This window comes from Eublepharis macularius, chromosome 10 (assembly GCF_028583425.1).
Source record: "Eublepharis macularius isolate TG4126 chromosome 10, MPM_Emac_v1.0, whole genome shotgun sequence".
Classification (NCBI taxonomy): domain Eukaryota; kingdom Metazoa; phylum Chordata; class Lepidosauria; order Squamata; family Eublepharidae; genus Eublepharis; species Eublepharis macularius.
The window spans coordinates 24,320,502-24,348,055 of NC_072799.1; the positions used below are offsets into that span (position 1 = coordinate 24,320,502).

The 27,554-nt window shown below is 40.4% G+C and overlaps 1 protein-coding gene across 3 annotated transcripts in view; it reads right to left on the reverse strand.

Moving 5' to 3' along the window:
* UNC5C (unc-5 netrin receptor C) overlaps positions 1 to 27,554 on the reverse strand; it is a 435,854-nt gene that overhangs the window by 186,382 nt on the left and 221,918 nt on the right. For all 3 annotated transcript variants that reach the window (XM_054990553.1, XM_054990551.1, XM_054990552.1), the window contains one exon: positions 10,443 to 10,664. In XM_054990553.1, the coding sequence (XP_054846528.1) occupies positions 10,443 to 10,664 (222 nt within the window). The remainder of the gene's footprint in view (positions 1 to 10,442; positions 10,665 to 27,554) is intronic.

Genomic DNA, 27,554 nt, shown 5'->3' on the forward strand with positions numbered 1-27,554 from the left:
ACTTTGTAAACCTCTCTGAGTGAGCATTGTTGTTCTGAAGGGTGGTATATAAATCTAATGTTGTTGTTATTTTAGCACCCACAAAGAGATAAATGAGAGAACTGGGAAAGGGAATCATATAACTGATACAATAAAATCAAAATACAGTTTCTAGCTAATATAAAACTTACAAGGAATCTCTTGTTTTTTAATCCTTACTTATGAGGCACAACAAGCACTCTGAGACTTCTAGCTGAGTTAGACAAAAGATGCCTCTTCTTGCTAGTTTCAAGGGCTTCATGGGAAGCAGGAGCTCATCGTTGACCAATCAGAAAAGAAGGCACTTATACAAATGTTCCATACAAAAAGGCTCAGGCCAACAAACTCTTTCCCCAGGATCCTGTAGGTTTTGCACTCAGCACTTTTGGAATTGTGTGCGGGGTGCAGAAGCAGCAGGTTGGCTGCAAGGGATTTGGGGATCATGTGCCCCTACAGGTATCAAATAAGGCAAAATGTCCCTGAAAAGGGCCATCATGTGTAGATAGGATAGATGGAAATGAACATGGGAGGGAGGAACTTTGAACTTTATTTCATTACATTTTGTGAGATTCGATGTCAGAAATCTATGTGGGTGAAGCTACAGCTAGGCAACCTAGGTTTATAGGTTTTGCTATAAACTTCCCAACATTCTCTCCCAGCTCTTCAACTCTGGAGGGAAAGACTGTCAACAAATCTAGGCCCACCAATTCTGTGTAGCATCCAATCCTATAATTTTACAATGAATGATGATCCCTGTGGAATGCAGTTCAATATACTCAGAAGCACATTTCAGCTCTTTGTATAAAATATTGTTCTTTACAGAACCTATGTTGATAATAACTTCCTATCTTTAGTCAGAAAATACAATAAGACTATTTCAACTTGTTAAAATAATTGAGCCTCCAAGGACAGTTTCTCTATTTCTTTCCAGCTATTCTCAAGTGGATTTAGGGCAACTTCTCTCCCTCCCTGCCTGAATTCTACATTTTCAGTCACACCTGGCACAAAAGGTACCACTCAGCTTCTTTATTTATCAATGACAAAAATAAATTCTGCCCAGAAAAAGATTCACCAGGTATGGCACATATTTCATTTAGTTTGCTTCTTCTTGTACTTCAGAGTTCATGAGTATGTAATCCTTTACATCGCTTAAAAGATTTCTCACTCTCCCTCCCCCTCTTCTCATCCCTTTACCTTTACAATTCCAGATAAGTTGCTCTGCCACATATCTTCTCCCTCATGCCTTTATTCCACATTCTTGATTCTCTGTCCCTGTAATCTCTGCCTAACACCTGCCTTTTAGGACACAGTGAATGACCAGATTCTGTCGCTCCATGCGTACATTTTACTATGCACTTGTCATGTTCTCCTTGGCATATCGTATTATCTGAGGGCTTAGAAGAAAACATGGTTCTAGGATGGCATTTCTGAAACAACTTATAATGGGCTTTTCTTCTCACAATTTAAGCCTCGGTGGGGCTATAGCAACTGGAGTGATAAATGTGGACTTAATCTCCTTTTCACTGATTAACCACTAATGTACGGTTAGATAGGTGCTTACAGTCCATTTATTAAGAATTTAAGCGTCTGTGAAAAGTAAATAAAACTGCATCCGCAAGTCACATTGAACTGATTTATAGTTTTGATTTATTTTCTGGATTTCCAGTGTGTCACAGTCAAAAGGAGTGTATTAAACAGAGCTGTGCTGCTGAGCTGTTACGTAAGCAAACTTATTTGGATCCCAATAGAAGGGATTAATTCCACTCTGTTTTCCACGTTCACAGCTTTCTCTTAATTGTACAGTAGTTAACATTTGGAAGTCATGGGATTCCATTGAAGCTTTAAGGAAATTGAACTGCTACTGAGATCAAATCGAAGGTATATATAAAAGAGAGAGAGAGCCAGTAAGAGGGATAGAGAGCTTGAGCAAGAAAGCAAGCATTTAGTGTTATTTTGGTTTAAATTGTTTAACAAGACATCTGACCTGATTTGGAAAGCAGAATGGGGCTGCTATTTTTTCAGATATACAGTTCCCAGTACTGAAAGTGCTGAGAACTCTGTTTCATTTATTTATTTATTTGCTTACTTACTTACCGTTTGCCTTTCTCACTAAGACTCAAGGCACATTACATGGTATGAGATTAGTACAATCAGTATCAAGTACATTTCAATAAAATATCAAGGACACTTGCATAAACAATGCCATAGGGTAAATAGATACAAGTTTAAAAGACATAGTATTAGCAAGAATCCAATACATAGTAGAAAAAATACTGAAGCAGAATATAATCAGTTCTAGGACTAACATTAGACAACAGGGAGCACAGGTGGTACATAGAAGTACATATTTAAAGCAACAGATAATATGTAAGGCAATATAGTGATGAAGTCTATGGTCCCAAACTTACTAGCAAAGCATTTAAGACCCCATCCCTAAAATACAGCCCTCCCATTTGAGTAAAAAGCCTTTTTGAATAGTTTGGTTTTGCATCGTTTACAAAAAGCCAGGAGAGTGGGAGAGAGACAGCAAGATTGTGTGCAGGGGAGAAAAAGGGATAGTACAAAATCAACTAAATGGTATACCCTGCGGGGCGGGGAACATACCTGGCTACTTCAGAAAGGCCTAAATCCAAACCAAAGGCCATATTACTACATATAAACAAATCAAAATACATTACAACCTAACATACATTTAGGTCTTGTTTCAAAAAATGCTGAAAGGAGGATTTATCCATGTTGATAGCCAGGTAGCAGACCTGCCATGTTGATAGCACCAGCCAGATTTCTTTTTAATATTGAAAGCTAGCATGACGCAGTAGCTAGAAACAGTACAGTGATTATACTTCAGACTATTATCTGGAGACCCAGCTTCAGTCTTCATGTCGTGACGCTCACGGCATGACCTTAGGCCAGTCTCTGTCTTGCTTAAACGCAGGTTACCTTTAGTCATGCAGTGAAGATCCTTGTGCTTTTGTTACAGCTAATGTCAAAGTAATGGGTTTTTAAAAGATCTACCAATCAGCAGCCCTACTGGGCAAAGCCCTGCCCACTTTCTAAAAACACTTGGCTGGCCCCAGGAAAGGTGTCAGCAAGCGCCACATCCTCTGCATCAGGAGTCAGAAGAAACCATGATTCCCTGTCACAGGCAAGCATATGTCTGGGGGTTCTGGGAGAAGACTGTCCTTCACAAAAAGTGACTGTTGCCCTTGACTTCTTGCTTTCCAACAACACAAAGAATAGTATCAACAATCTGCAGCAGTAACCTGCACAAGTAGGATTTTGATAAGGAAACAAATGTCTATCAAAGGATGCCACTGAGTAAAAGATATGAAACCAGTCTTTTAAAGAATTATCCATTTCGATCATGTTTGAATATCAAGGTATAAGGAATAAATCCGCTAACAATGTGTAAATTTAAATGACTCTGAACATGACAAGGAACATTTCTCCAGGCAGCCAGGGTTGTACAAAATGAAGAGAAATGAATTATCTTAACAGAATTGTCTGCAAACATAAACCTGGCTTTGTAACACTTCTGTTTATGGATGATAAAATATAGACCAAATAACCCACATCTCAATGTACCAATATAATCAAACTGTAAGAAAAAATGCAGACACAAATCTCCAGATCTAAGCCCTAGGGCAGTTCAGCTCTGTTCAGATCTAATGGTACCGTCAATGGCAGAGTTACACCCTTCTAAGCCACTGACTAGAATCCTTCAGCATTTTCTTATTGTACATACCAAGACAGCTATTAAAGTGCACACTTTTGAATCCGCTGCAAATAAATGAGCTGAAAAAACCTGAAGCACAACTCACATGAGATTTTCAAGTTATCTGGTAGAGTTTTTTCAGCCATTATTAGATCAAACGCTGATGACATTCTCGTATGAAAAGAAAGCATCTTGCTTGTTAGCCAGTTATTTTTCATAGCTATCATATAGCACTAAGCCCCACTTGGATGACTCAAACTGTATTGATTACTAATATTTCAAAATAAGAAGGATCACATCATCGACATGAATATGCTTATAACCCTTGGGATATCTTCTAAGCTTCTTAGGTTTCTTTATAATATTAAATGTAGTCAATGGATATGTTGACCCTGTGTAGACAGCACTTTGTGCATTCATTTGTCATTGTGAATAATAATATCCATATAACGTAAAGAAAAATGTATACTCAAACTAGACCCTAGTTAGCCTCATGAAGATGTACATTTTGTATTAATTGCAAGGAAGAATCACAACTGGTGTGACAGGCTGGGTCTGCTCAGTGTAGGGATTGTGGTGCTTTCCATGGTCATAGATCCAGAGGAGTTTGCCGTGTTAGTCTGTAGTAGCAAAATCAAAAAGAGTCCAGTAGCACCTTTAAGACTATCCAATTTTATTGTAGCATAAGCTTTCGAGAATCACAGTTCTCTTCATCAGATGCATGGAGGGCAGAAAGAAACTGGTCAAATATAGAGGAGGGGAGGGGAGGGGAGGAGGAGAGGAGGGATGTAAACAACTCCTTTGATATGGGGATGTGGGAATCTGTTTGCTTGTGTAAAGGTTCAAAGGAGTTTGCCGTGTTAGTCTGTAGCAGCAAAATCAAAAAGAGTCCAGCAGCACCACCAAGACCATACAATTCCACTGCAGCACAAGCCTTCGATAACCACAGCCCTCCCCGCCAGATGCATCTGACAAGGAGAACTGTGGTCCTCGAAAGCCCACGTCAGGTGCCACTGGATTCTCCCTGACCCCCGCCTATGTAAATGAAATCAGTTACCTGTGATAATGAGATAACCATTCATAGTCCCTATTCAGTCCCAGCTTGACAGTCAAATTTACATATGAATTCCAATTCAGCAGCTTCCCATTGGATTTTGTTTTTGAAAGGTTTCTGTTGAACTACAGCGACCTTTAAGTCTTTGATGGAATGTCCTGGTAGATTGAAGTGTTCTCCCACTGGTTTCTGGACGTTGCCATTTCTAATGTCAGATTTGTGTCCATTTATTCTTTTGCGTAAAGGTTGGCTGGTTTGTCCAATGTACAGAGCAGAAGGACATTGTTGGCACATGAGGGCATATATCAGATTGGAGGATGAGCAGCTGTAAAAGCCAGAGACAGTGTAGTTGATGCCATTGGGTCCTGTAATTGTATTCCCTGGGTAGATATAGGGGCAGAGCTGGCATCTGGGTCTGTTACAGGGCCTGGTACCTGTGCTGGTGACTCTGCTAGCCGATTCATGATTGTAAGTGAGAATTGTAAGTGATTTTTCCAGGATGCCAGACTAGTACCCAGAAACAGCCTGCTCCAGGACAAACCTAAAGGAACTAACAACAGAACACCATTGGTTGTCACCTATAGCTCCCAGCTCAAACCCATCCAACGTATCATCAGTGAGCTACAACCCATCCTGGAAAATGATACCTCTCTCTCAGAAGCCCTGGGTGGAAGACCTTTCCTTGCCTACAGACAGCCCCCCAACCTTAAACAACTTCTCACTTACAATCATGAATCGGCTAGCAGAGTCACCAGCACAGGTACCAGGCCCTGCAGCAGACCCAGATGCCAGCTCTGCCCCTATATCTACCCAGGGAATACAATTACAGGACCCAATGGCATCAACTACACTGTCTCTGGCTCTTACAGCTGCTCATCCTCCAATCTGATATATGCCCTCATGTGCCAACATTGTCCTTCTGCTCTGTACATTGGACAAACCAGCCAACCTCTGCGCAAAAGAATAAATGGACACAAATCTGACATTAGAAATGGCAACGTCCAGAAACCAGTGGGAGAACACTTCAATCTACCAGGACATTCCATCAAAGACTTAAAGGTCGCTGTAGTTCAACAGAAACCTTTCAAAAACAAAATCCAATGGGAAGCTGCTGAATTGGAATTCATATGTAAATTTGACTCTGTTAAGCTGGGACTGAATAGGGACTATGAATGGTTATCTCATTATCACAGGTAACTGATTTCATTTACATAGGCGGGGTCAGGGAGAGTCCAGTGGCACCTGACGTGGGCTTTCGAGGACCACAGTTCTCCTTGTCAGATGCATTTGGTGGGGAGGGCTGTGGTTATCGAAGGCTTGTGCTGCAGTGGAATTGTATGGTCTTGGTGGTGCTGCTGGACTCTTTTTGATTTTGCTGCTACAGACTAAGACGGCAAACTCCTTTGAACCTTTACACAAGCAAACAGATCCCCACATCAAAAGGAGCTGTTTGCATCTCCATATCAAAGGCGTTGTTTACATCCCTCCTCTCCTCCTCCCCTCCCCTCCCCTCCTCTATATTTGACCAGTTTCTTTCTGCCCTCCATGCATCTGACGAAGAGAACTGTGATTCTCGAAAGCTTATGCTACAATAAAATTGGTTAGTCTTAAAGGTGCTGCTGGACTCTTTTTGATTTTGTAGGGATTGTATCACTCACTGTTGCCAAATTATGTAAAACACTATGTGAAGATTTGACCATTGCCTAGAATGGGACCTCTGGAGAAAGGAGGGTCTGCCACCATAATTACCAGACTCTACTTCTGCACAAAAAAAGCCACAAACATCATTCCAGAGATAGTATTGTAAAGCATCATTCCAGAGACAGTATTGTAAATGCAGCCTACATCCTATTATTTTAATTGTTCCTCACTCTTTACTAGTGCTAACATTCCCATGCTGTGGGCCCAGATAAACTGAACAAGTTACAGGATTTTCCAGTCTTTCTTTGTCACAACTTTGCAAAGTCTAAATTCCCTGGAGCCTTCTTTTCACGAAACAACAACACACATTGGTTCCATGGAGTTTGCTATATGTTTGCTATATGTTGTTTGCTATACTTTGATTTGAGAACTACTAATTGTACATAAAGTTGCGATGTCAGGACTGAAACAATAGTAAATCAGGAGGTGGTACTGATCAAGCTATTATATCCTTTTAAAAAATTCATTTATTTTCACCTAGTAAATTGGAGATGATTGAGACACATGCTGAAGCATTTGAAGAACAAATACAGACATAGCAGGATAGCATATGGAAAATTGGTGACATTAGTATACACAAACAGGCAGAGTCCAGAACGAAGTCACCAGGAACACATCTATGATTAACCAATTTGTGTTCAAAATAAAAAAGGGATTGTTAAACATAAGCTGAAGGAGTCCACATCACGGTATTTAGTTGTATGTTCATCTGAACAACATTTTACTATTTTACCTCAGGAAACAGTCATTTTGGGCTACTTGGGATAGAGAGTGCCAGCTGGCACTTAGTGACTAGTTTCACAGTCTTCAAACTTTCTGGACTTGGGAATCACAGAATGGCAAACAAGTAACATCAGAGACAAGTGGCAGGAAGAAGATGAGCCAGAGTTTTAACATCACTGGTTTCAGGTGGGTAGCCCTGGGGATGGGCGGTATATAAATTGAAAAAATAAATAAATAAATAAAATGTTGGCTTGCAGTAGAAGAGCAAGATTCAGATCCAGTAGCTGGACCCAAACATCACCAGTATTAGGGCTAGGATTATGGGCAGCAGACTGAAAGAGATGGGGACAGGAAACATAAGCCAAGCACTAGGAAGTGTACTATAATGAGGAAGAAAGCAAAGATCAGAGCCATGGAGGAATCCTCTCCACCTCTGAGGGCAGGTAGCAACACCCTTCCTAGCAATTCAAAAACTCCTGCCCAAGCAACTGGGGCTCTACAACCCACCTGAGAATCCTAATCTATGAACAGAACACCACTGGTTCTGGAGGCAATTTTGGAGTGGATGCAGGTAAATAAACTGAAGATATTGTCCACCAGCAGCTAAAGTCTTTCTTTTCATTCGGCGTTTTCTCACTGATCTCTCCTTCCTGCCCAATGTTTTAATTGTTGTTTTAATGTCTTTGTATGCATTTTCATTCATTGTTTTAATGATGTGGGTGTTTTATTAGTTTCAATGGTTTTAAAGTGTGATTTTATTGCATACATTTTAATTTGTTAGCCGCCTCGATGGCCCTTATAGGGGCAGAAAGGTGGGATATAAAGTTTGTAAAAAAAATAAACAAATAAAACTGAGTGGACTGGTTGCTAATAGCTGTGCTAACTGAATGAAATATGCACTGCCAGATGCATTTTTGGACTGTAATGGCTTTGGCTTCCAGTATAAGTGCCCTAACTGCTCCCGCCAACCTCTTACCTTTATAACAAAGCAGAATTATTTTCATGCCTGCACAGTGTTTTCTTATGTATTTATTTGATTTCTATCTCACTTTTCAACCATATAAGTCCCTGAGCCACATGAGTACTGTTTCAATCAGTATATCGCTTCTCGCATTCCACAGCAGTGGCTTTTGGGATACAAAGAGGCGGCTAGGGGGAAAGTGAAGCGGATAAAAATCACTTCCAGGAATTCATGCCATTCACAGGAACACAGAAGCCAACCCACTCTGGGTCTTGAACTGTCAAAAGAAGGGAGAGCATCTTAATAAATAAATACAGTTGTCCCTCCCAATTAAAGGAAACTAAAATGTTAATTCTGTAAGCCAGCAAGAGCTCCTTACTAAATCAGCAAACAGCATTTTCCCCTACGGGTGCTCCTGAAAATACAGCAGAATGCACCAGGTCCCTTCCTAATATTTTATTTATTTATTAGTTAGAATATTTATAATCCTCCCTCTCAATTTTTAAAAAAATTCATTCGTCTGCTCACAAAATAATTCATTAAAAATAAATAATTAAAATACGTATTGCAACTAATAGAAATCAGCGTAAAGAATTATTAAAAAAACCCTATTTATTTGTGACAATTAAAAGGTTTTCCTATTAAAACAACTGCAGATAGAAACAGCATAAATCATAAAGCACAAGTGGAAGAAGAGCAACCACAATATATACACATAGTAATATTAAAAAATTAGCAGTAGATCATAGCAGCAATGGGCACAGAAAATAGAAAAGAAACAAAATTCAACAGAGAGCCTGGGAAGATAATGAAGTTTATGCCTGATATCCAAAGCCCAATAAGCTCATGACTATGAAGCTGGAATTCCAAAGGCAAGATGAGACATCACAGAAAAGACAGTCCAATCTCTAGTTGCCATCCACCTCACCTCTGAAAGTGGGGCGGGGAGGGGGACAGAACAGGGTCTTTAGGAAGGATCACAGCTGACAGATTTGTATAGTAAAATATGATATTTAAGAGCACATTATTTATGGTTACATAAAGAAGTTACACCCTTCTAAATGTTACACCTTTCTAAGTCCATTGAAAGTCCAAAGAGAAGTCATTTCACTTTGAAGTCATTTGACATTGTAGCCAATGGACAATGTAACTCTCTTTAGGACTGGACTGTATAGACCAGCAGTCTGATTTAGCAGCTTCAGACCTCCTCAAGCTGTGAAGACCACCAAGCTGAAATAATCTGATAGGGAATCGTGTATGTAACTGAGCACAGGTGAAACCCTTGATCACAAATCTAAATTAAATGTAAAGTTTCACCAAGTTGAACAGATGGAACTTACCAGTTGTAGACCCTCATCCTCAGGTTCAAAGAATCAGAGCTCAGGGAACTGTGCTTGGCGTTGTGCTAACAAAGGTACAGATGCCAGCTCCAGGTTGGGAAATTCCTGGAAATTTGGGGGGTGGAGCCTGGTGAAGGATCTCAGCGTGTTATAATGCCATAAAATCCCCTCCATAGCAGCTATTCCCCCCCCCCCAGGAAACTGATCTCTGTGGTTTGGAGATCAGTTGTAATTGTGAAAGATCTCCAGCCACCACCTGGAGGTTGGCAACACTGGCCACGATCTGAGTGTTCCCCTCATGGAATACTCTGTTTTATCTTTCTTTACGCAATAGTATGTCCCTCCCACTCTTATTTGGAAAGTGGCAATAGGATGATACCAACTGGAATCCCAATCATGGGATTGCTTTTTAAAAAATCAAAACTAAACAGAGCATAACCCTGATCTAAAAAACATGGCAGAGCAATCACAGAAATGATTCTTGTGCCTAAATCCAGCTTTTAAAAAAACAAAAAACCTCTGCCTCTTAATACATAAAACTAGTTAGGTGTATAATCCAAATAAATTTTACCATCCCCTGCCTTTTCCCCCCTAGTGGTGTGGTAAATAGAGGTTTTCTGTTGTAGTGTTCTAATTTTTTATATTTTTAAATTGTACTTCATTTATATCCCACCTTTCTCCCCAATGGGGACCCGAAGTGGGTGACATCATTCTCCTCTCCTCCATTTTTTATCTTACAACAAACCCTGTGAGGTAGGTTAGGCTGAGAGCATGTGACTTGCCCAAGGTCACTGCGCAAGTTTCCCTAACAGACTGGGGGTTTGAAACTGGGTTGGTCAGATCCTAGTCTGTCACTCTAGCCACACTGGCACACATGGACTAAGTTGTCCAAGATATTCACGGCAACATTTAATCAAAACAACGACTTACCAGATGTTTCATCTACTCTCTCATCCACCACATGGTCCTTTTGATGCACCCATTCACTGTTGCATTTGAAATAGATCTGGGTGGCAGGACTGGCTTTGCAGTAGAGGTTTACAGGTTTGTTCTTTACAATGTAGGCTTCTTCCGGCTCGATAAGGAAGTGTGGAAGGGGTTCTGGAGGATCAGAAGGGAAGGTTTCCGGGAGTTCATGAAAAAAATCATCATCTATAATGAAAATAAAATGAAGGGGCAAAGTTAAAAAAACAGTGACCCTGATCAAAAAAGATAGCCCATTTTTAAATATTCAGTTCAGAAGAAAATAAATATATATATATATATGTAAATTCTTTCCTGGATTACAGATAACCATTTTCAAGAAATATTTGGCAAGATTTAACTAGATGTGGATAATGTTTTTTTCAGTGTCACAATGACATCACCAGTAGCCAAATTGTAAAACTAAAATTATCTATTCAAGCAGGAAGACCCACTTTTCCCGGAATCAGGCCTTTATCATCAAGTGTTTATAATATTGAATGCAATGAGAGGGATTTGTTTACTCGAAGTTAATATGCTACAACAGGTGCAGCTGGAGGTTTTCCTATGTCCTGTCTCTTTCCGGTTTAGCAGCATTTTCAATATCCTAATAATATAAACGTTGCTTTAATAACAACATCAGGAGAACAAAGGGGTTTGTAAGATTGTGCTACATCCTTTCACTTTGATCTGTACATTCATTTTTGTTCCCACTATGGGGAAATTGTGACTTGCTTATAGATAAAAGATGGAAATTATGTGGAAGGATTAATTGCACATCAATAGTTTATTAATACACAATGTCATGATTAGAGTTGCCACCTCTGAGTTGGGAAATTTTTTGGAGATCTGAGGATAGAGGTTGGGGACTGAGGGTTTGGAGAGGGACGGACCTCACCAGGTTATGTTGCCGTACAATCCACTCTCCAAGGCAGCCCCTTTCTTTAGGGGAACTGAAAGCAATCATCTGTGTGATCCCTTTGAATGCATGTTGATAAACAAAGAGTACACTGGCTATGAAAAAATGGAAATACTCCATTTTTTCAAGAAAATTGAAATTATTCAAAACTCTGGACTTATTCTGGAACTGTCATTAACTGGTATATATCTACATTGAAGCTTGCTGCAAGGCTTAATAAAAGCATCCTAGCACCAGATAGGAAGAACAAGCAGGTTGGTGACAAGATAATCCCCAAGTAATTTATTTTACAGTGGCATTTCTTTAAGTACATGTGTTAGTTTCATTCATTACTTCACACTTGTGCAATTGATTAGCTTACACCACACAGGATTCTTGGTAGAGAACATTTCACACAGTGCTGACTCACTGGTGATGATAAATCTGCACATAGCTGACTGGAGCCAAATTAACAGAGCACATTTTCAGGCTGTAATGTTGGCTTGAAGCATGCTAATTCTATTATGGAAGTTGAAAAAGAGTAGATACAGAATGTGCCTGCTAGTAAAAGAACTATTTTTAAAAAAATATTTACATGATTTCTATATTTATTTAATTCAGTTTTCATGCCACCATTATTCTAATAAGGAACTCAAGGCAGTTTAGCAATCCCAAAGGAACTCCCATATAGGCAAGGACCCAAACTCACACTTGTTTCACTTGAGCATGGTTGTTGTATTATATGCCTTCCAACTATAGCTACTAAGAGTATATAGCTACTATATACTCTATATATCAGAGGTTCCTAACCATTTAATTGAGCTTCTTAGTCTCATGAAAAATAAATCCCATTTCAGTTCTTCCAGTTACACCAAAACCAAAGCCTTCCCCTGCAAACAGAGTAGTATCTCTCCTCGGAATGCAAAGGCACTGAAAAAGAGAAGAGTTAGAATATGACCCCAAGAGAAATGTCCCCTACTCCAGATGCTTACTAGCCCCAGGTCTAATAGTAGATTGGCTGGGGGTAGATTGGTTGGCTGGTTGTAGGTTAAATCACTCATCTTATGGCTCCAGTCCAAATCACTCCTCCCTCCATTGATCTGGAAGACAAAGATGCCTAATACTCAGACCACAAATATCCAGCCTCCCTTCTAGTTGCACCCCAAAATTCTATCCTCTATAAACATATCAGTGGATTCCTAAACAGGGTAGCAGTCTATTGTTCAGATCAAAAGAAGATGAGGAGCAGATTGGGTGGGGAGAGTCCAAACAGAGCACAGAGGATAAAATCCTGTAGGGTCTGCATCTGCAATCATAGACTATTATGCAGATTTGTACTGCAAAACTCTGCTTTTTCATATTGTGTCACAGCTCTATGACCAAATGCCATTCATTCTAAGGCCTCTCCTACAAGAATCCATACGGTTATTCTCTTTCCAGGAAAAGGAGATGCAGAGATGCACGTGAAAAACTAGAATGGGGGAAATGCAGAAGGGGAAGTCCTCCAGGTGGTCCAACTTTAGAGTGAAAGACCTAACTGTGATGTTGCACACCTAGTCATATGGTAGCAAACCAGGATGGGAAGGGAGGCTCCACTGACTCCTATTGGACAGTTCTACATACTATTTGGTCTATATGAGACTCCTGTAGGGATGAACACATAAAAACTATCTGGGAGGGACAACAAGTACTTCCCTAACCAATTCATAGATAGCCACACTGATAAAACTAAACATGGTCACTGTTCATTTTACTCTTTACTATTTTTTTGGCTGAACTCATTTTGACTTCCCTGCTAGTCCTGCTGCCATCACTGATACAGGTGACTGCCTCTGGATGATGTCATTAGTTCCCCTGTGGGGAACAGATATATTCTCCTTCACAACTTCTAATGTCCTGTACTGCTCAGATGTAATGTGTCTAATGTCTTCTTGTTTCCTTGAGAAGTGTATGATTCAAATCCAGTAGCATCTTATAGACCTTGACATTTTCCAGGGTATAAACCTTCAAGAGTCAAGCTCTTTCATCAGATACAAGTAGGAATGGTGATCCCTGAGCCCTTATATCCCAGTCAGAAGGTTATATCCCTCCCACTTTCTAACCGGGATATAACATTCTATTTATATTCTGCCCTTCAGGACAACTTAATGCCCACTCAGAGCAATTTACAAAGTAAACTGTTATTATTTGGGCTCAGGGATCTCCATTCCTATTTGTATCTGACAAAGGGCGTTTGACTTCCGAAAGCTTGTATCTGAGAAATCTCATTGGTCTTTAAGGTGCTACAGAGAAACTACCCTAGCCACTGAAAATGAGCTAGTTTTCAAACAGCTTCCCTTTCCCATTGTCTCTGAACCATCATTTTGCTTTGAGAGAGGAAAATCATGCAGTTTGCTGGAGAATAAAGCTCTTTCCATTGACTTTCAACCTCTTTCGCCAATATGCAAGAGTATTTTAGGTGACCAAGACAAACAGTTCTCATGGGGGCAAAAGGATGAGGGAGCAGTAACTATTGACAGATCTATCAGTAAGAAGCTGACAGTCCTGAAGGCCTTATTCAATCTCCTCTTTTCTGCTTCTGAAGCAGTTATAGTTATACACAGTGACGGACACCGGTGATGATCAATAAAGCACCAAAGAATATCACACTAAAAATACTGCAGAAGGTTAGCTCTCCTCTCTGTGTCAGTCTTCATGAAGATTAAATGTCAGGCAACTACCTTTATTTACCCTAGATATATCTATATTTTCCTCTGTCCAGAATTACACAGGATATGAAAGACTTTTCCTCCCAGCCTTCAGCTTTTGTAGAAAGGCACAGAAAGAAAGAACAATGACAGATGAAAGGGACTGGAAAAACACAGATATCAGGGTACCAGTCTACATGGCTAGAGTTACACCCGATCTGTATTGGATATGAGCAAATCGAGAAGGTTTGAGGTTTCGTGGAGTTCCGGAGCCTCACAAACTTTACTGGAGAAACACAAAGCCTTCTCCAGTCATTTAAAGAAGACTATATTTATTTATGAGATCCAAGTCTGTTTTTCAAAAAATGAATTCTCTTGTGCACAAATGCAACACTATAGGGTTGTCAAGTCAGATTTGGAAATGACCTTGGGAAATGTCACTAGCTGTGTAAGAACTCTTTTTTGCTTCCTTCTAAATTCCCTCTAAGAATGCAAACAGGAAAAAGTAGCATGTAAAGCGACACACACATGCACAAAAACACAGAGCATAGTGTAACTATTACAGATGAGTCATTTACTTTGAATAGCCACAGGACACATCTTTTTCTTCTGGTCATTTAATTGCAAATCAGCAGAGAGACAGATGGAAACAAACAAAGCACACATATGTTTTATAATTAAACAAGCATTGCCTGGCTAATTCCTGGTGAGTGAAAAAACAAACATATTCATTTTCATTGACAGTTCCCAGCACATTTATCAAAGATAATGTTCATTATCATGCTAGTCAAGTAATACAGGAAAGTTCTCTTATATCCAAAATTCAAGATTTTAAGATAGATAATACATTTGGGCTCTGGCAACTTTTTGCCTGTTTTAGATAGTTATCTTATTATTCTCTTTTTCTGTTTCAGAATGCATTGACTGAAAACCCAGGTTGGAAATTTCACCATGTGGGAAAAGTAGAGGAGTATGTAGTGATCACTTGTGGTAGAGACACTGCTCTCCCTTAAAAATTATATTCAAACAAATTTCACAATGCCAGCATAGCAAAACAAAAAAAATGCGGAGTTTCAGAGTTTTGAACTGTGATGGACTCAGCTTCAGATGCTGAGATTTCCAGTCAGTGAGCTGTGATTGACATGTTTCCTTCCCCCCTCCCCCCCTCCATGTGGCTAGCCTGAAATGGCAGTTGGGGATGGAATGTTGGGGAGCTGTCAGTTGGAGTTGGAGAGTAAACAAGGGAGTGAAAGGGGGTTGGAGCCTGGCTTTAGACCAGAGAGGGTCAGCCAGAGAATCCTCTGGGAGAGGAAATAATATTTGTGAAGCACTGTTAGTCCTTGGACTTAAGTGGGAAAAACCAGCACTAACTCCTGCTTAGACTTGAGAGATCTGGGAATTTTACTGGGTCAAGGAAGTGGGCAGAAAGGAGTCTCCCCTTCAGTGCCAGGAACAGGGTTATAGCTCATAACTATGCCTGCCCAATATCTAGTAAGGGTTTGTCTCAATGGAGCACCCTTAAGTCTGGAGAGGGGGGAAAGTCGTGCTGTGTCTGTGCTTTGAAAGGGAAACATTTGTGAAGCAGTGTCAACCTCTGAAAGAAGCCAGCAACCTAGTGTTAAATTGTTTTGTGCCTCACACCAGTGAAGTTGCTGTATGAAAACCTTTCTGTTTCTTCAGTTCAAACTCCTGCCTACCTGCCTCTTGACTTTAACCTTCTGTAAATAAACCTTCTGTTACATTTTGAACCTCCTCAAGCCTTGTGTGCCAGTTTCTGCTAAAGGGAAGCGCAAACCCCTGATCTGTTCCCTACTAAGAATTGGCTGGGTAACCATTTTTAATAATCCTTAAGGGTGGGACAAGAAGGAAAGTTGAAGCTTAATATCAACCACACTACCAGAGGCTTCCCAGCCCAGTATACAGCTTCAAAGGCTTAAAGAGAAGTTTTACCTCAGCGTAGGGGAAGGTCAGTCTAAGCCTGGGTTGGACGTGGGTTTGTGGCATGAACTTTCCACACTTTTAATGAATTTTTCAAAAACTCTACTACACCAAATTTGTATCTTGTGTCTACTAACACTTCAGTAAAATAAAGAGTAATGGACTTGATTCTCAAAGATAATGTTCAGATGTCCATCATGTGTAGCCATGATACTACAGTTCAGTCCTCACAAGTCCTACTATCTGTGCCTGTACCTTAAAAGGGAGGTCACAAGAGACAGGGCTTTTTTCAGCAATGCAGAACGTCTTTCACCTGGCACCTGCCCTACTCTCTTTTAAGCACTAACTTAAAACGTTTGTTTTTACCCATTAAATGGAGGGGTTGATACATTAACATTTTTATAGTCTGCTTTTCAGCCTCCAAACTGTTCAAGACTGTTTTAAGCTGCAGGTTGTTTTTTGCTGCGTTTATGTCCTGGATGGGTTTTTAATACTTTTTTAAAAAATTAATTTTTCATTGTGCTGTGTTTTTATTAGTCATTTTGAACAAGTACTGTGGAGAGAAGACACAGAAGTTTTGTAAGTAAATAAATAGGAGCTCCAGATGTGTGATTCATTCCTGCAAGGGATGGATCTGCCCATAGTACTGGGAAGAGGGTCATCATCATTACTCTTTCTCCCCAACCAGTTTTTTTCTACTGAAAAGGCTGCTTGAAGACACAGAAGGTAAAAAAGATAGGCAGGGTGCCTTTTTTATTCCCTGTTGAAACTTAAAACAGCCTGGGGGAGAGATGTTTCTGACTGGGCAAATAGTATGCAGCAGCAGAAATCTGATCTGTATTGCCCTCCTGAGTACATTTCAAGCCAGAATTACTGCTAGCCCCTCCTTCTCGACAGTCCTATTTGGTTAGATCATTCACTTCTTCCTCTGGCAAAGACAACAGGGAGAGTGGAGAAGGATGCTCATAAGCCTGAGGGCTGCTTCTGATGTTTTCCAAGGAAAATCTTTGGAGAAGACATCTGAACATCTCTTATGGATGGGAATCCATTTTAAAATAAGCACTAGTGTTCTTCAAGAGACTAAAATCATTGCTTAGTAGCATTCTTTTTTACCCTTGTATCTTACAGTGGTATCATAAAAGGAAAAGACATAATCTTTAAAACATCTGGATATTGCCACTCATTTGCAGAGTTCATGTTTTTCATTATTCACCAAGATAATAGTTACTGTGTAAGAAAATGTTGAACAATGGAAAGATGATTGGATTTTGCTATTCCCTACCAAACACCCTACCTAACACGCCTCCTCCAAACACCCTACCTAACAGATGACACAGTCTCATCTCTATCAGGTTTTGAGGTTCCTAGCCTACACATCTGTTGCATACCACTAAGATGTAATAGGCAGCCTTTAGCCTGATGGAATCAATGTTGGAAACTCAGTTTGTTCTCTAGGTTCCCTGATGCAATTAGATCTCCTGTAGCAAGAACACAAAATGTTATTTCCTTCCTTCCAAGGTAGACAAACTATATCATTACAAGTCCCATTCCTGTATATGCCTTTAAGAAACAGCTGTGGATTTTTTTTTGTGGGGGGGTTACATCCTGGCTGTGCTGCAGCACAATTAAATGTGCACAGTATCTCTCTGTCCTTGAGTGATAACCCTGCTATGACCATAAAGTGCAGAGAACTAATCTGAACCTTCTAAACAGAAACCCATTTTAATTGCTTAAACATAGCCAGGTAACATATGAAACCCATGGAGGCAACTGCCTTTCACCTCAGCATCTGGGATGTGCATAGGATTACTAAGTTTATGCTTATAGTAGGTAATCTCCCGCCAATTCCCTCCATTGCCCGCTGATGCCCTCGGCATCAAGAGGAGAAACTGGGAAGGGGGAAAGGGGGGGAAACTAGCATGTTATCAGCGACATACATCACTTCCTGGTAAGCAGAAGTGACATCAGCACTCTGCGGGTGACATCATGATGTTGATGACAAACCACTACCTGTGGTAGGTAAGTCTTCTGCTTCTTGCCGGGGGTCTGGCAACCCTAGTCTCATATAGGTATACATAGTCAAGGCAAATGACCACTGACTGGCCTACCCTCCATGACCTTGTATGCCCTCCCACCCCCGTGTTGCCAACTTGCCTAGATTTTAGTTCATACTTTCTTACTTTAGTTCATATTTTCTTACTCAGTGTCTTGGTGCCAGAGCCAACTCCTCTTGTGTGAAGGCAAAAAAGACGGGTTCTGGCCAAAGGCAAAGAAGTAGCACCACCTACTCATTCTAATTGGAACAGAACAGGTTGTCCAGGGTGAAGAACTAGCCTCACCCTGTTCCAATCTGATCACCATGTGGTACTCTCCTTGTGCTAAGACTGTCATTTCTGTTCTGAGAAACTTCGGAGATTTAGTTGGAGTTTAGGAAGAGGTGGGATCTTAGCAGGATGTGATCAGGGGTGGCACCAGGGTTTCTGGTGCCCGCGGCTGCCCCTACATGCACGCACATGGAGTGCATGCATGCGTGTGCCCCCCGGACTGCATGATGGCATCACTGCGTGTGACATCATCACGCAGCAAGCCAGCCCCATTGGCTGGTGGGTGGCTGGGACAACGCGTGGAGGCTGGGGAGGTTCCGCACGCTGCCCTGGACGCCTGCCGTGCCTGGCCCACGGCTGCTGAGCCCAGCTGGGTGTGTGTGTTGGCGGCAGTGGCGGTGGCTGGCTGGCTGCAGCAGCTGCGGGCCAGGCACGCCAGCTCCGTGGTGCGCGCCCCCGCCCCTGACGCCCCCTCCGGTGCCCCCTTCAGTGCCTCAGCGCTTGAGGTGGGGCCGGACCTGCTTCAATGGGTGCGCCAGCCCTGGATGTGATCTCATAAAGTCCACCCTCTCAAGCTGCCATTTCCTCCAGGGGAACTGATCTCTGTAGTCTGGAGATCAGCTGTAATTCTGGCAGAACTCCAGGTCCTGCCTGGAAGTTGGTAAGCCTACATTGTGCCTGTAGCTACAAGTGTACCAAGGGAAGAATTTCCCCCACATTACGTTTTCTCAAAATATCCCTTCTCTGATCAGACCAACACTGTCTCCAAACACCTCCTGCTTCCCCCTCCCCATTCTTGTTACTGTGACTTCTATTTTAACATTTCCTCAGGATCTCCCCCCTGCCTGCCAGTTGATAGTTTAAAGGGACCTGCCGCTTGCAAGCCACAGGAAAAGTTTATATGGCCATTTCCCTGGCAAAATGGCCACTGAAACTGCTCCTTTACGACCCAAACGAACCAGTAGACCAGTTCATGGAAGTTTGTGGAAATGAGCTTCCATGAATCACTGGTTCGCGAACCACAAACCAACCTGGTTCATGCATTTTTTTTTTAGTCATAATTCGATTTGTACCCATCTCTACTCTACTCACTGCATCTTTGTGGCAATGAATTCCACAATTTAATTAAAAGTTGTGTTAAAAGATTCTTCCTTTTGTCTGCCTTGAATCTACTGCCTATCAACTTAGCCACCGTAGTGTAGTGGCTAGTGGCTATGGTGCTGAACTAGAATGGGGTATACCTGCATTCACATACCAATTCTGCCAGGATACAAAATGGATTACCTAGGCTGACTGCTGCAGATTATTGTAAGGATAATGTGGAGGAGAGAACAATATAGGCTGCTTTGAGGTCTTTGAAGAGTTGGTGACAAAAATATAAATAATTGAGTGTTTCTGAGTTCTAGTAGCATGGTAGAGGGAGAAAAAAACCTCTCCTCCAGTGATTCGCACCATGTATAATTTTATTAATCTCTATTCTCTCTCCTCTTAGTCATCGTTTTCTAATGGAAAGGGTCTCAGACTCTTAGCCTCTTCTGGTACAGGGCTTTTGAACATTTTGGTTGTTCTGTCTGTGCTGTTGTTCTAATTGTTGCTTAGAAAATAATAATTAGAATTGTTCTGCATAGGAAAAAAATGCCAACCCTGTCCTTTACAAAAACAGCTGTGTCCTTGATTTTCAATAACAAAGTCAAAACACAGCACTGCTTTTCTCTCTAGATCAAGCAGAACAATAGCTGAAGCACTCAGGAGCATTCTCCAAAATTTCATTGGATCTATCTGTACACTGTCACTCTATGTTATGAGTTTTTTTCTACATAATGTCACATTCATCTTTATTTTCATGCAATAAAAAGGTACAACCAATCAGATATTGTTTTCAGCTCCATGCCACCAGGACAAGAGGCCTGATTAATAGCTTAACCGGTTTCACTTCTGCAATTCATTCATATTAATAAAGCAAATTTTCCAAAGCCATTTGCCAAATTTAATACAGAATTTATTTATACGTTAATTGCATGTTTGAGTTCAGAAAGCATTCTTTTACATCCATGTTACAGCATCCTACAAGCACACTATAAAGGGAGGATGGGAAACCTTACTTTAGCCAATGCTGGAAATATAGGTGAAATCCAAATTTGTTATTAGGAGCTAATTTTTTGCACATACTATAATCTATCTATGGTCTTCTCAGGAGATATAGCACAATCTAAACAAAAATAAATTGGTTTCAATGATTGTACCATTAGCTCATGCACCAAAAACTAGAGTTTCCAATTCCCAATTGGGAAATTCTTGGAAATTTGGGAATGGATCCTTAGTGGGGTATAATGCCATAGAGGCCCTCCGCCAAAGCAGCTAGTTTTTCCTGGGGAACTGATCTCTGTCATCTGGAGATCAGTTGTAATTCCAGGAGATCTCCACGCCCTACCTGTGCAAACACTTTTTGCACAAATTGTCAATCAATGAAAATATAAGATTGGGGAGGGGATGTATTATATGCATAGTCACTGGAACTTTAACAATGGAAAGAGAAATGCTTTATTTAATATTTTGCTTATTTACTAGTTTCTATACATCAGCTCTAAGAACAGGGAAATGCTGTATTCCATACATCAGTTTATTTAACCCTATGTATAAGATCTGTAACTGTAAATTAAGAAACAAATCTCATTGGTTCATTTGTCATGTAACTCTTCTCATATTGAAGTATTACACCTTCTGTGTATATTATTGGATATGTAAAACAATTAGTTTTTCAAACAAAATTTACTTCACCATAGCTGAAGAATAATTTAAAAATAAATAGTTGCCAGGATCATTCCTGTTGTATTTAGATTCCTATTGCTCAGTTAAATATTTCACAATGCATTGCAAACAAAGGCAGCTGCAGTTAACTGCATATCTGGGATTTGTGTATTTTTAAATGTTATGATTAAAAGGTTTTCTGGAAGAACAAATCCTGTTTTGTGTGAAACGAACAGCAGGTGTTACCTTGGACAGACAACTTTATGAGGCATGAGATAATGGCTTGTTTGAGAGAGTGCTCTTTCTGAAAAAGAAAATTACTTACAAATTGTTTGCAACTCTACTTTCTTGTACACTATCAGCTGAGATAGGGTACGTATTGCTTATTGTTGATTTGCACTGATTTAATTTTACTTTTACTCTACTGGCTCTGTTTTGGGGGACTTGTATGTTCATTTACATTTCTATTCTAGTCAGTACAATTTTTAATTGTAACCTTTTGCTATCCATCTAAGTGTGGTAAAATTTTAAAGAATTGTACCCCTAATTAAATTGATTCTCTTTACAAAATTGCAGGCAGATAGCAGAAAGCATCTTTTTCTAGTAGTTGATTACAGTTCTGGCTCACAGAGCAGGCCCAGATAGGTATTTGGAAAAATCAAGAAATACAAGCATGGCAGAACAGGCACAGAGGTTTGCGCTTGGCAAGCAAAACAAGTCACAATTTGTGGGATCTGCAAATAGTCACAACAAAAACTGTGTGCAGACTATAACTGCCTCTAAAGGAAGTGGAGGAAAAAACCTCACATACCTTAAATACTCACACTTGCACTATAGCTACTCATGCTGAACACTATTCAAGATAGCAGCAAGCAATTGCTGATTGCGAAGCGAATGGCCAACTCCCTCCATAAATGCAGTCTCTCAAAGAAAGTACTCACATGGGCAGGGAAATTGTGCCAATCTCATAGTTTATGTAGAATCAAAAGCCTTTCACCAAGGTTCTGAGACAGTATAATGATTCATGAAATTCTGTACTCAGATAGACCCATTTGCACCAAAGCATATTATGGGCACATCTGCTTGCATCTTCTGGTTGGAAGTGGTCCCTATTATTTAGAACAGCTGCCAAACTGTCTGACAGAATAGACTGCAGTCTCTGAAAGCTTATGCTACAATAAAAACTTGTTAGTCTTTAAAGTGCCACAAGATTCCGATTTATTCTCTGCCCTTGCCATCCCTCCCGCTACCACCTCATCCAACTGTGAAAGCAGGCATCAGAAGTTACAATGCACTTTTCTAGAAAACACAGATTGTTATAAATTTAGCCCATGTGCAATAATATAGCAAATAATATAATATAGCAAATAACCTCTTCCTCCCCCTTCATTTTTGGCAAAGCTTTATAAGATAATGTATTCAAGCAACATAGGATCAACTAAGTTGTTTGTAAGCACACAAAAGTGCAAGCTTACATTTCAGTAGGATGTATGCTGGTTAGTTCTAGTAACTGATGTTACTAGGTCTCTAGGTTTTTAACTTTGTTCCATGGGTTTTAATTGCATTTGCATTATGCAATAAATAATTATATTTCTTTTATATTTTATATTTTCTTGGCTGTTCAACCTTGTTGGTTGCTGACTTATCAGGTTGGTTTTTTTCCCTCTTGTTTTTGTCCTGCTGGTTAGTTCTGGCCAACTTGATTGGTTCAAACCAATCTGTCCTTCAACATCTTGTAAACATAATGAAAGATAGAAATTCAACTCCATATGTATAATTTTGCCACTCAGTGAAATGTGCCTCCCATCTGGTGGTTCCAACAATTTACTTTTAGTTACTTTGGGATGCTGGAAATCATTTACAACTCACTCCTTTTCCTAGGCTCAAGTCCTCCACTTTTGGAAACGCTGTGATAAAATAGGTAAGATTGTGGTTTGGATGTCTTAGCTTTATCAACTAGAAATATCAGATCTTATTGGCCAGCCACTCCAAAATACCTTTATGATACAGGTTTACTTTCAGACATGAAAGAGAAATGTGAAAACAGGGAAGGACACCTGTGATGCCTCTTTCCCCCATTTCATCATGTCTGAAATTGGTCTTATGTGTTTTATTCCAGAAGTTTTCATTAGAGGTGGGCACAGACCGGAAAACGGACCAAAATTTCACACAGACCGGCCTGGTTCGGCCTCCGTGAACTAGCGGGTCATAGGATCCCCCATTTTCCATGGACCCCACGACTTTTCAACTGGTCCATTGGTCCGTCACCTGTGAATCCAGACATGGGGGGATTAAAGTGCTCCTGGTGTTGCAGTCATGTGGCAATGGGAGTGCTTTAACGTTTAAATCCCCCCTGCTCCAGCTGACTGGCTGGCACAGACTCACAAACCAGTCTGCGAACTGGTGCAGGTCCATAAAAAGTTCGTGGTCCATGAAACATGACGGACCACAGCCCAATGGCCTGTGGGTTTTTCCCGTTCCGTGTCCACCTCTAATTTTCATAGTTCTGGACCAACCAAACTTATTACTAAATCCTTCAAGATGGAAAAGACTGCAGACTTATCCCACTACAGGAGGCTAACAAAATCAAAGAATACATGACAAAGTAAAAAATTGTTAATGTTTTCAGTGTATTTGGAAATACTGAACCAGTTTCTTAAGCAGCTATTCAACCAATGAGTTTGAAAGTTTTCAGTTACAGTCTGGACAAGTTCATAATACTGGCATTCAGTATACAGATAAGCATTTAAAACAAAAACACAAGAACTGTCCTTATACTGCCATTAGTTTTTCAAAGTCAGTACTGTCTACCTTACTGTCTACTGTGATTAGCAGAGGCCCTCCAGGGTCTTCGGCAGAGGTCTTTCACATCATCTGCTACGTTAACCTTTTAATGGGAGATGCTGAGGATTGAACTTGGGACCTTCTGTATTCTAACCAGATGCTCTAAAACTGAGCAACTGCCCCTCCTATTAGTTGCTATGTACTCTATCTTAGATTATATATCACCCTCACTCACTTGGAGGAGGCAGAGGGCAGGCAGAAAATGTCTCTCCAATCTGTTTGGTGGCTTCCCACTTGCCTCCCTTCACTTGTAGAGTCCAATGCATTCTTCGAACAGCCTGGGGACTACATTCCTCAGGGTGGTTAGTGCTTTTCAGATGCTATGCAGCACCTGGAGAATGTAAACCACAATGTGCAAGAGGCATGCCTGCTGGCCAGCCTACCAGCTACCAACAAAAACAGAAAGGTAAATAGGAAGAAGCAGGAAGAAGGAAAAGAAAACAGATGATGGAGAAAACAAATGGAGAACGAGAAATAACTCTTAACAGGCCTCAGAAAAGATCCATATTTTGAAAAATAGCTTGGCTTTCTTCAGCCTTGCTCTAATATAAATCCAGGTGAATGAGCCCATCTCTATGTCTGATCACTGTGAAAAATGATTAAATTATCAAATATACTATATTCTCAGCCCTCTTCTTATACACATAAACAATGCAAATCTGCATTCTAGAAACCAGGGCGGCGAACTTTACAAAAAGTTGGATGGTCTCCTTTCTGATCATAAATGTATAGTGGATGTTGTTATTTGCAAGGCTGATCTAGAATTATAGCAAACACAAAATGTTTTAAAAGCACTGCTTGGCTGCCTGGAACTAATTTTACTCACTACTCAAAAGGGTGGGGGGGAGTGCAGACTGCTCTAGATTGAAATGTATCTAGGGGCTGCCTGTACATCCTTGGTTTTGCTCAGGTGAGAGAGATTATAGTTTGAAAAGACAATGTGCCATACATGTTTGAGGGAGGGGGAAATGCAGTGGAAATTTTCTTCTAATTATTACCTGGTTGTTCCTTTGTGCTGTCACCTTTTCTTTTTATTTGTTCAAAACTAATAAAATATTTAGGCTCTTTAAGAAAAAGAGGGTCACAAATCGAGTTGGAAACTTTATCTCTCCGGCTTTTCTCATGCAACAAAAGCACAGAGTATTTCGTTCCTAAGCACTCAAAGTGTGAGCTCCGGGCACTTTATCTAATTAGGAAACTGACACTAGTCAATTTAGATGTGGTTGTGATGGCAGATTATGAGCATCTGTATCAGTAATATATGGTGTTCTCTTTCCTCGAATAACTGACTATTGGATTTTGAAGGTGGAAAGACTTGGCAGAGAAATGCACGATCGGAAGATAAAGATCTCATCTTTTCAATTTGCTCATAAAGCTTAACAGTATTATTCCATTTGGTTTTTGCTTTTTGAAAAGCCAGCCTTAGATGTAGTATGAGCTTCTGAACCACCTGCAACACAAGAATCATTTGTACCCCCAACTGCCATTAGGAGCCCTAATGGCTGACATGGGGTCAGAGAATTATTGCGCCTCTAAGCAGCATCATTTCCTTCCCAGTGTAAGGATTCATTTTTCTTTGACACATTAGCCCTGAGACAGCCTCAGGCGCTTGACCCCCCCCCCTTTAACCTTAATAACTAATTAAAGATGGACAAGGCCTAGGCTAAAATAGTTTTTGTTAAATCTATTCATTCTTAAGTCCCCTTAAGGCAAGCTTTTTCACTTAGTACACAGTTGGTGATATTTACATGGAGATAAAAGGCCCAGCCAGAAAGTATCATGGGGAAAAAAGAGAAAGAAAAAAGTAACTTTTGTAAGGAACATATGATAGATGCCATATACAGTGCTTCACCACTCAAAATCCACTCCAACAAAAATGCTAGAAGCAGATTTCTTTGAAGTATTCTCAAGCATGTAGTTGAGTAAGATTAGTAATTTAGTCAGAAAGAGGTTATATTCTTTAACAGATGTCTCAACTCTGAACTCTCAGAAATAAAAGATTAAACTTCGCTCGCTATAGAATATGTTACTCCCGCAAAAATCTTAATGCGTTAAATAGTGTCCTTCCCATATTGATAAAAAAAAATCCACAGGGGGTAGGATTGGCGGGAGACTTCCCAATAACAAGCCTCATTGCCTGCTGCTGCGAGGCCACCAACATCACTACATCACTTCCGGGTACAAACCAGAAGTAAAAGAGGGTATGTCTGGGAATTGCCAGAAACTCACCAACATCACAGGCTTGTCCCCTTGTCCCTGCCCCCAATCCTCCTACCATTTCTTGGCAACCCTAACAAGGGGTGAGAGATGAGATAAAGCATATAAAATCTGTGATAAACATGGGTAATCCCCAGGCTTGGAGAAAAATATATGCAGGGGTTAAGCCTCACCTTCCCAGCTGTGAATAATGTAAAAGGGTAAGGGAAGGTTAAAGTGAGGGGTAAAAAGCATGTAATGGTCAGGTATTACATGAGAACCCCAGAATTTACAGATCCAGAAAACCCCATTCTACAATCAAGTCAGAAGTTGGCTAAGGACTTGAAGGCTCACACTACAGCTGAGAAAAAGAAGAGTTATAGTTGTAAAAAGAGACCTAAAGGCTGAAAAGAAGATTTGCTAAGTTGTGGTCAAACCAGACAGAAGTAGTTACTGGTAGATCCTCTGATAAGTAGGTTGAGAAAATTGTGGTTAAACTGGCCAGAATTTCATTCTCAGGATTTCTCTGGAAAACTAGGGAATAGCATACACAAAGTAATAATTAGAATACTCCTTTCCCTCCAAAGTGCTTTTTGGACGTTTCTCTGGACTCCCTTTTTCTGAACGAGTCTGTGATTGTGGACAAGGAAAGTTAGAGACCTTGGATCATATAATGCTTTTCTGTCCTAAATGGAGTAAGGATAGAGAGAGATTTATTATTCCTATTATGTTAAAAGAAAACCTTCCCTTCCTTCCTTGGGTAATCTCAGTGCTATTGTCTGATAACTTTCCTGACCATCAAACCTCTGTTATGGTGGCTTCCTTTTTAGCCACGGTGATAAAGAAACAAGATTTTCATGAGTTTAGATAGTTTAAAGTGATAATATTGAGCTGTGTCTTGTGAATTGGGTATGTTCAAGTGTACAGTCTATATTTTGTTGGTGTTTGTATGGCTTATGGCTTCGGCCGAATAGCAATAAAGAATTGATAATTAGAATAGAAACTGCTGCTTGAAACAACATGCAAAGATAGCCAGAAGATGGAGCGGGAGTGAATGGTTAGGACTGGAATTACAAAGTAAGTTTGCCTTGAACAGATGTGGCCAAAGAATGTGCAGAGACAGTTGCAGAAGATGGTGTAACTGACCTTTGGCTGGATCAATGAACGCAATGGAAACATTTTCCTTTACATTTGGACCATCTGGTTATTGGGAGATCAGAGAATACTAGCCCTGTCTTGATATCATGAGAATCTTGAAAAGAAGCCAAGCTAGTGTGATCTATTTCAAAGATGGTTTCACAATTTAATGGAGAGTTGCGGGGTTGGGGGCAAGCACATGAACAAAAGAGAGGGCTGGAAAGGAAGAGTAAAGCAGGGGGACTTTCTCCTGGGATTTCTCCTTCTTTGAGTCCTTACAGACCCTACACTTGTACAGTTACTTTTT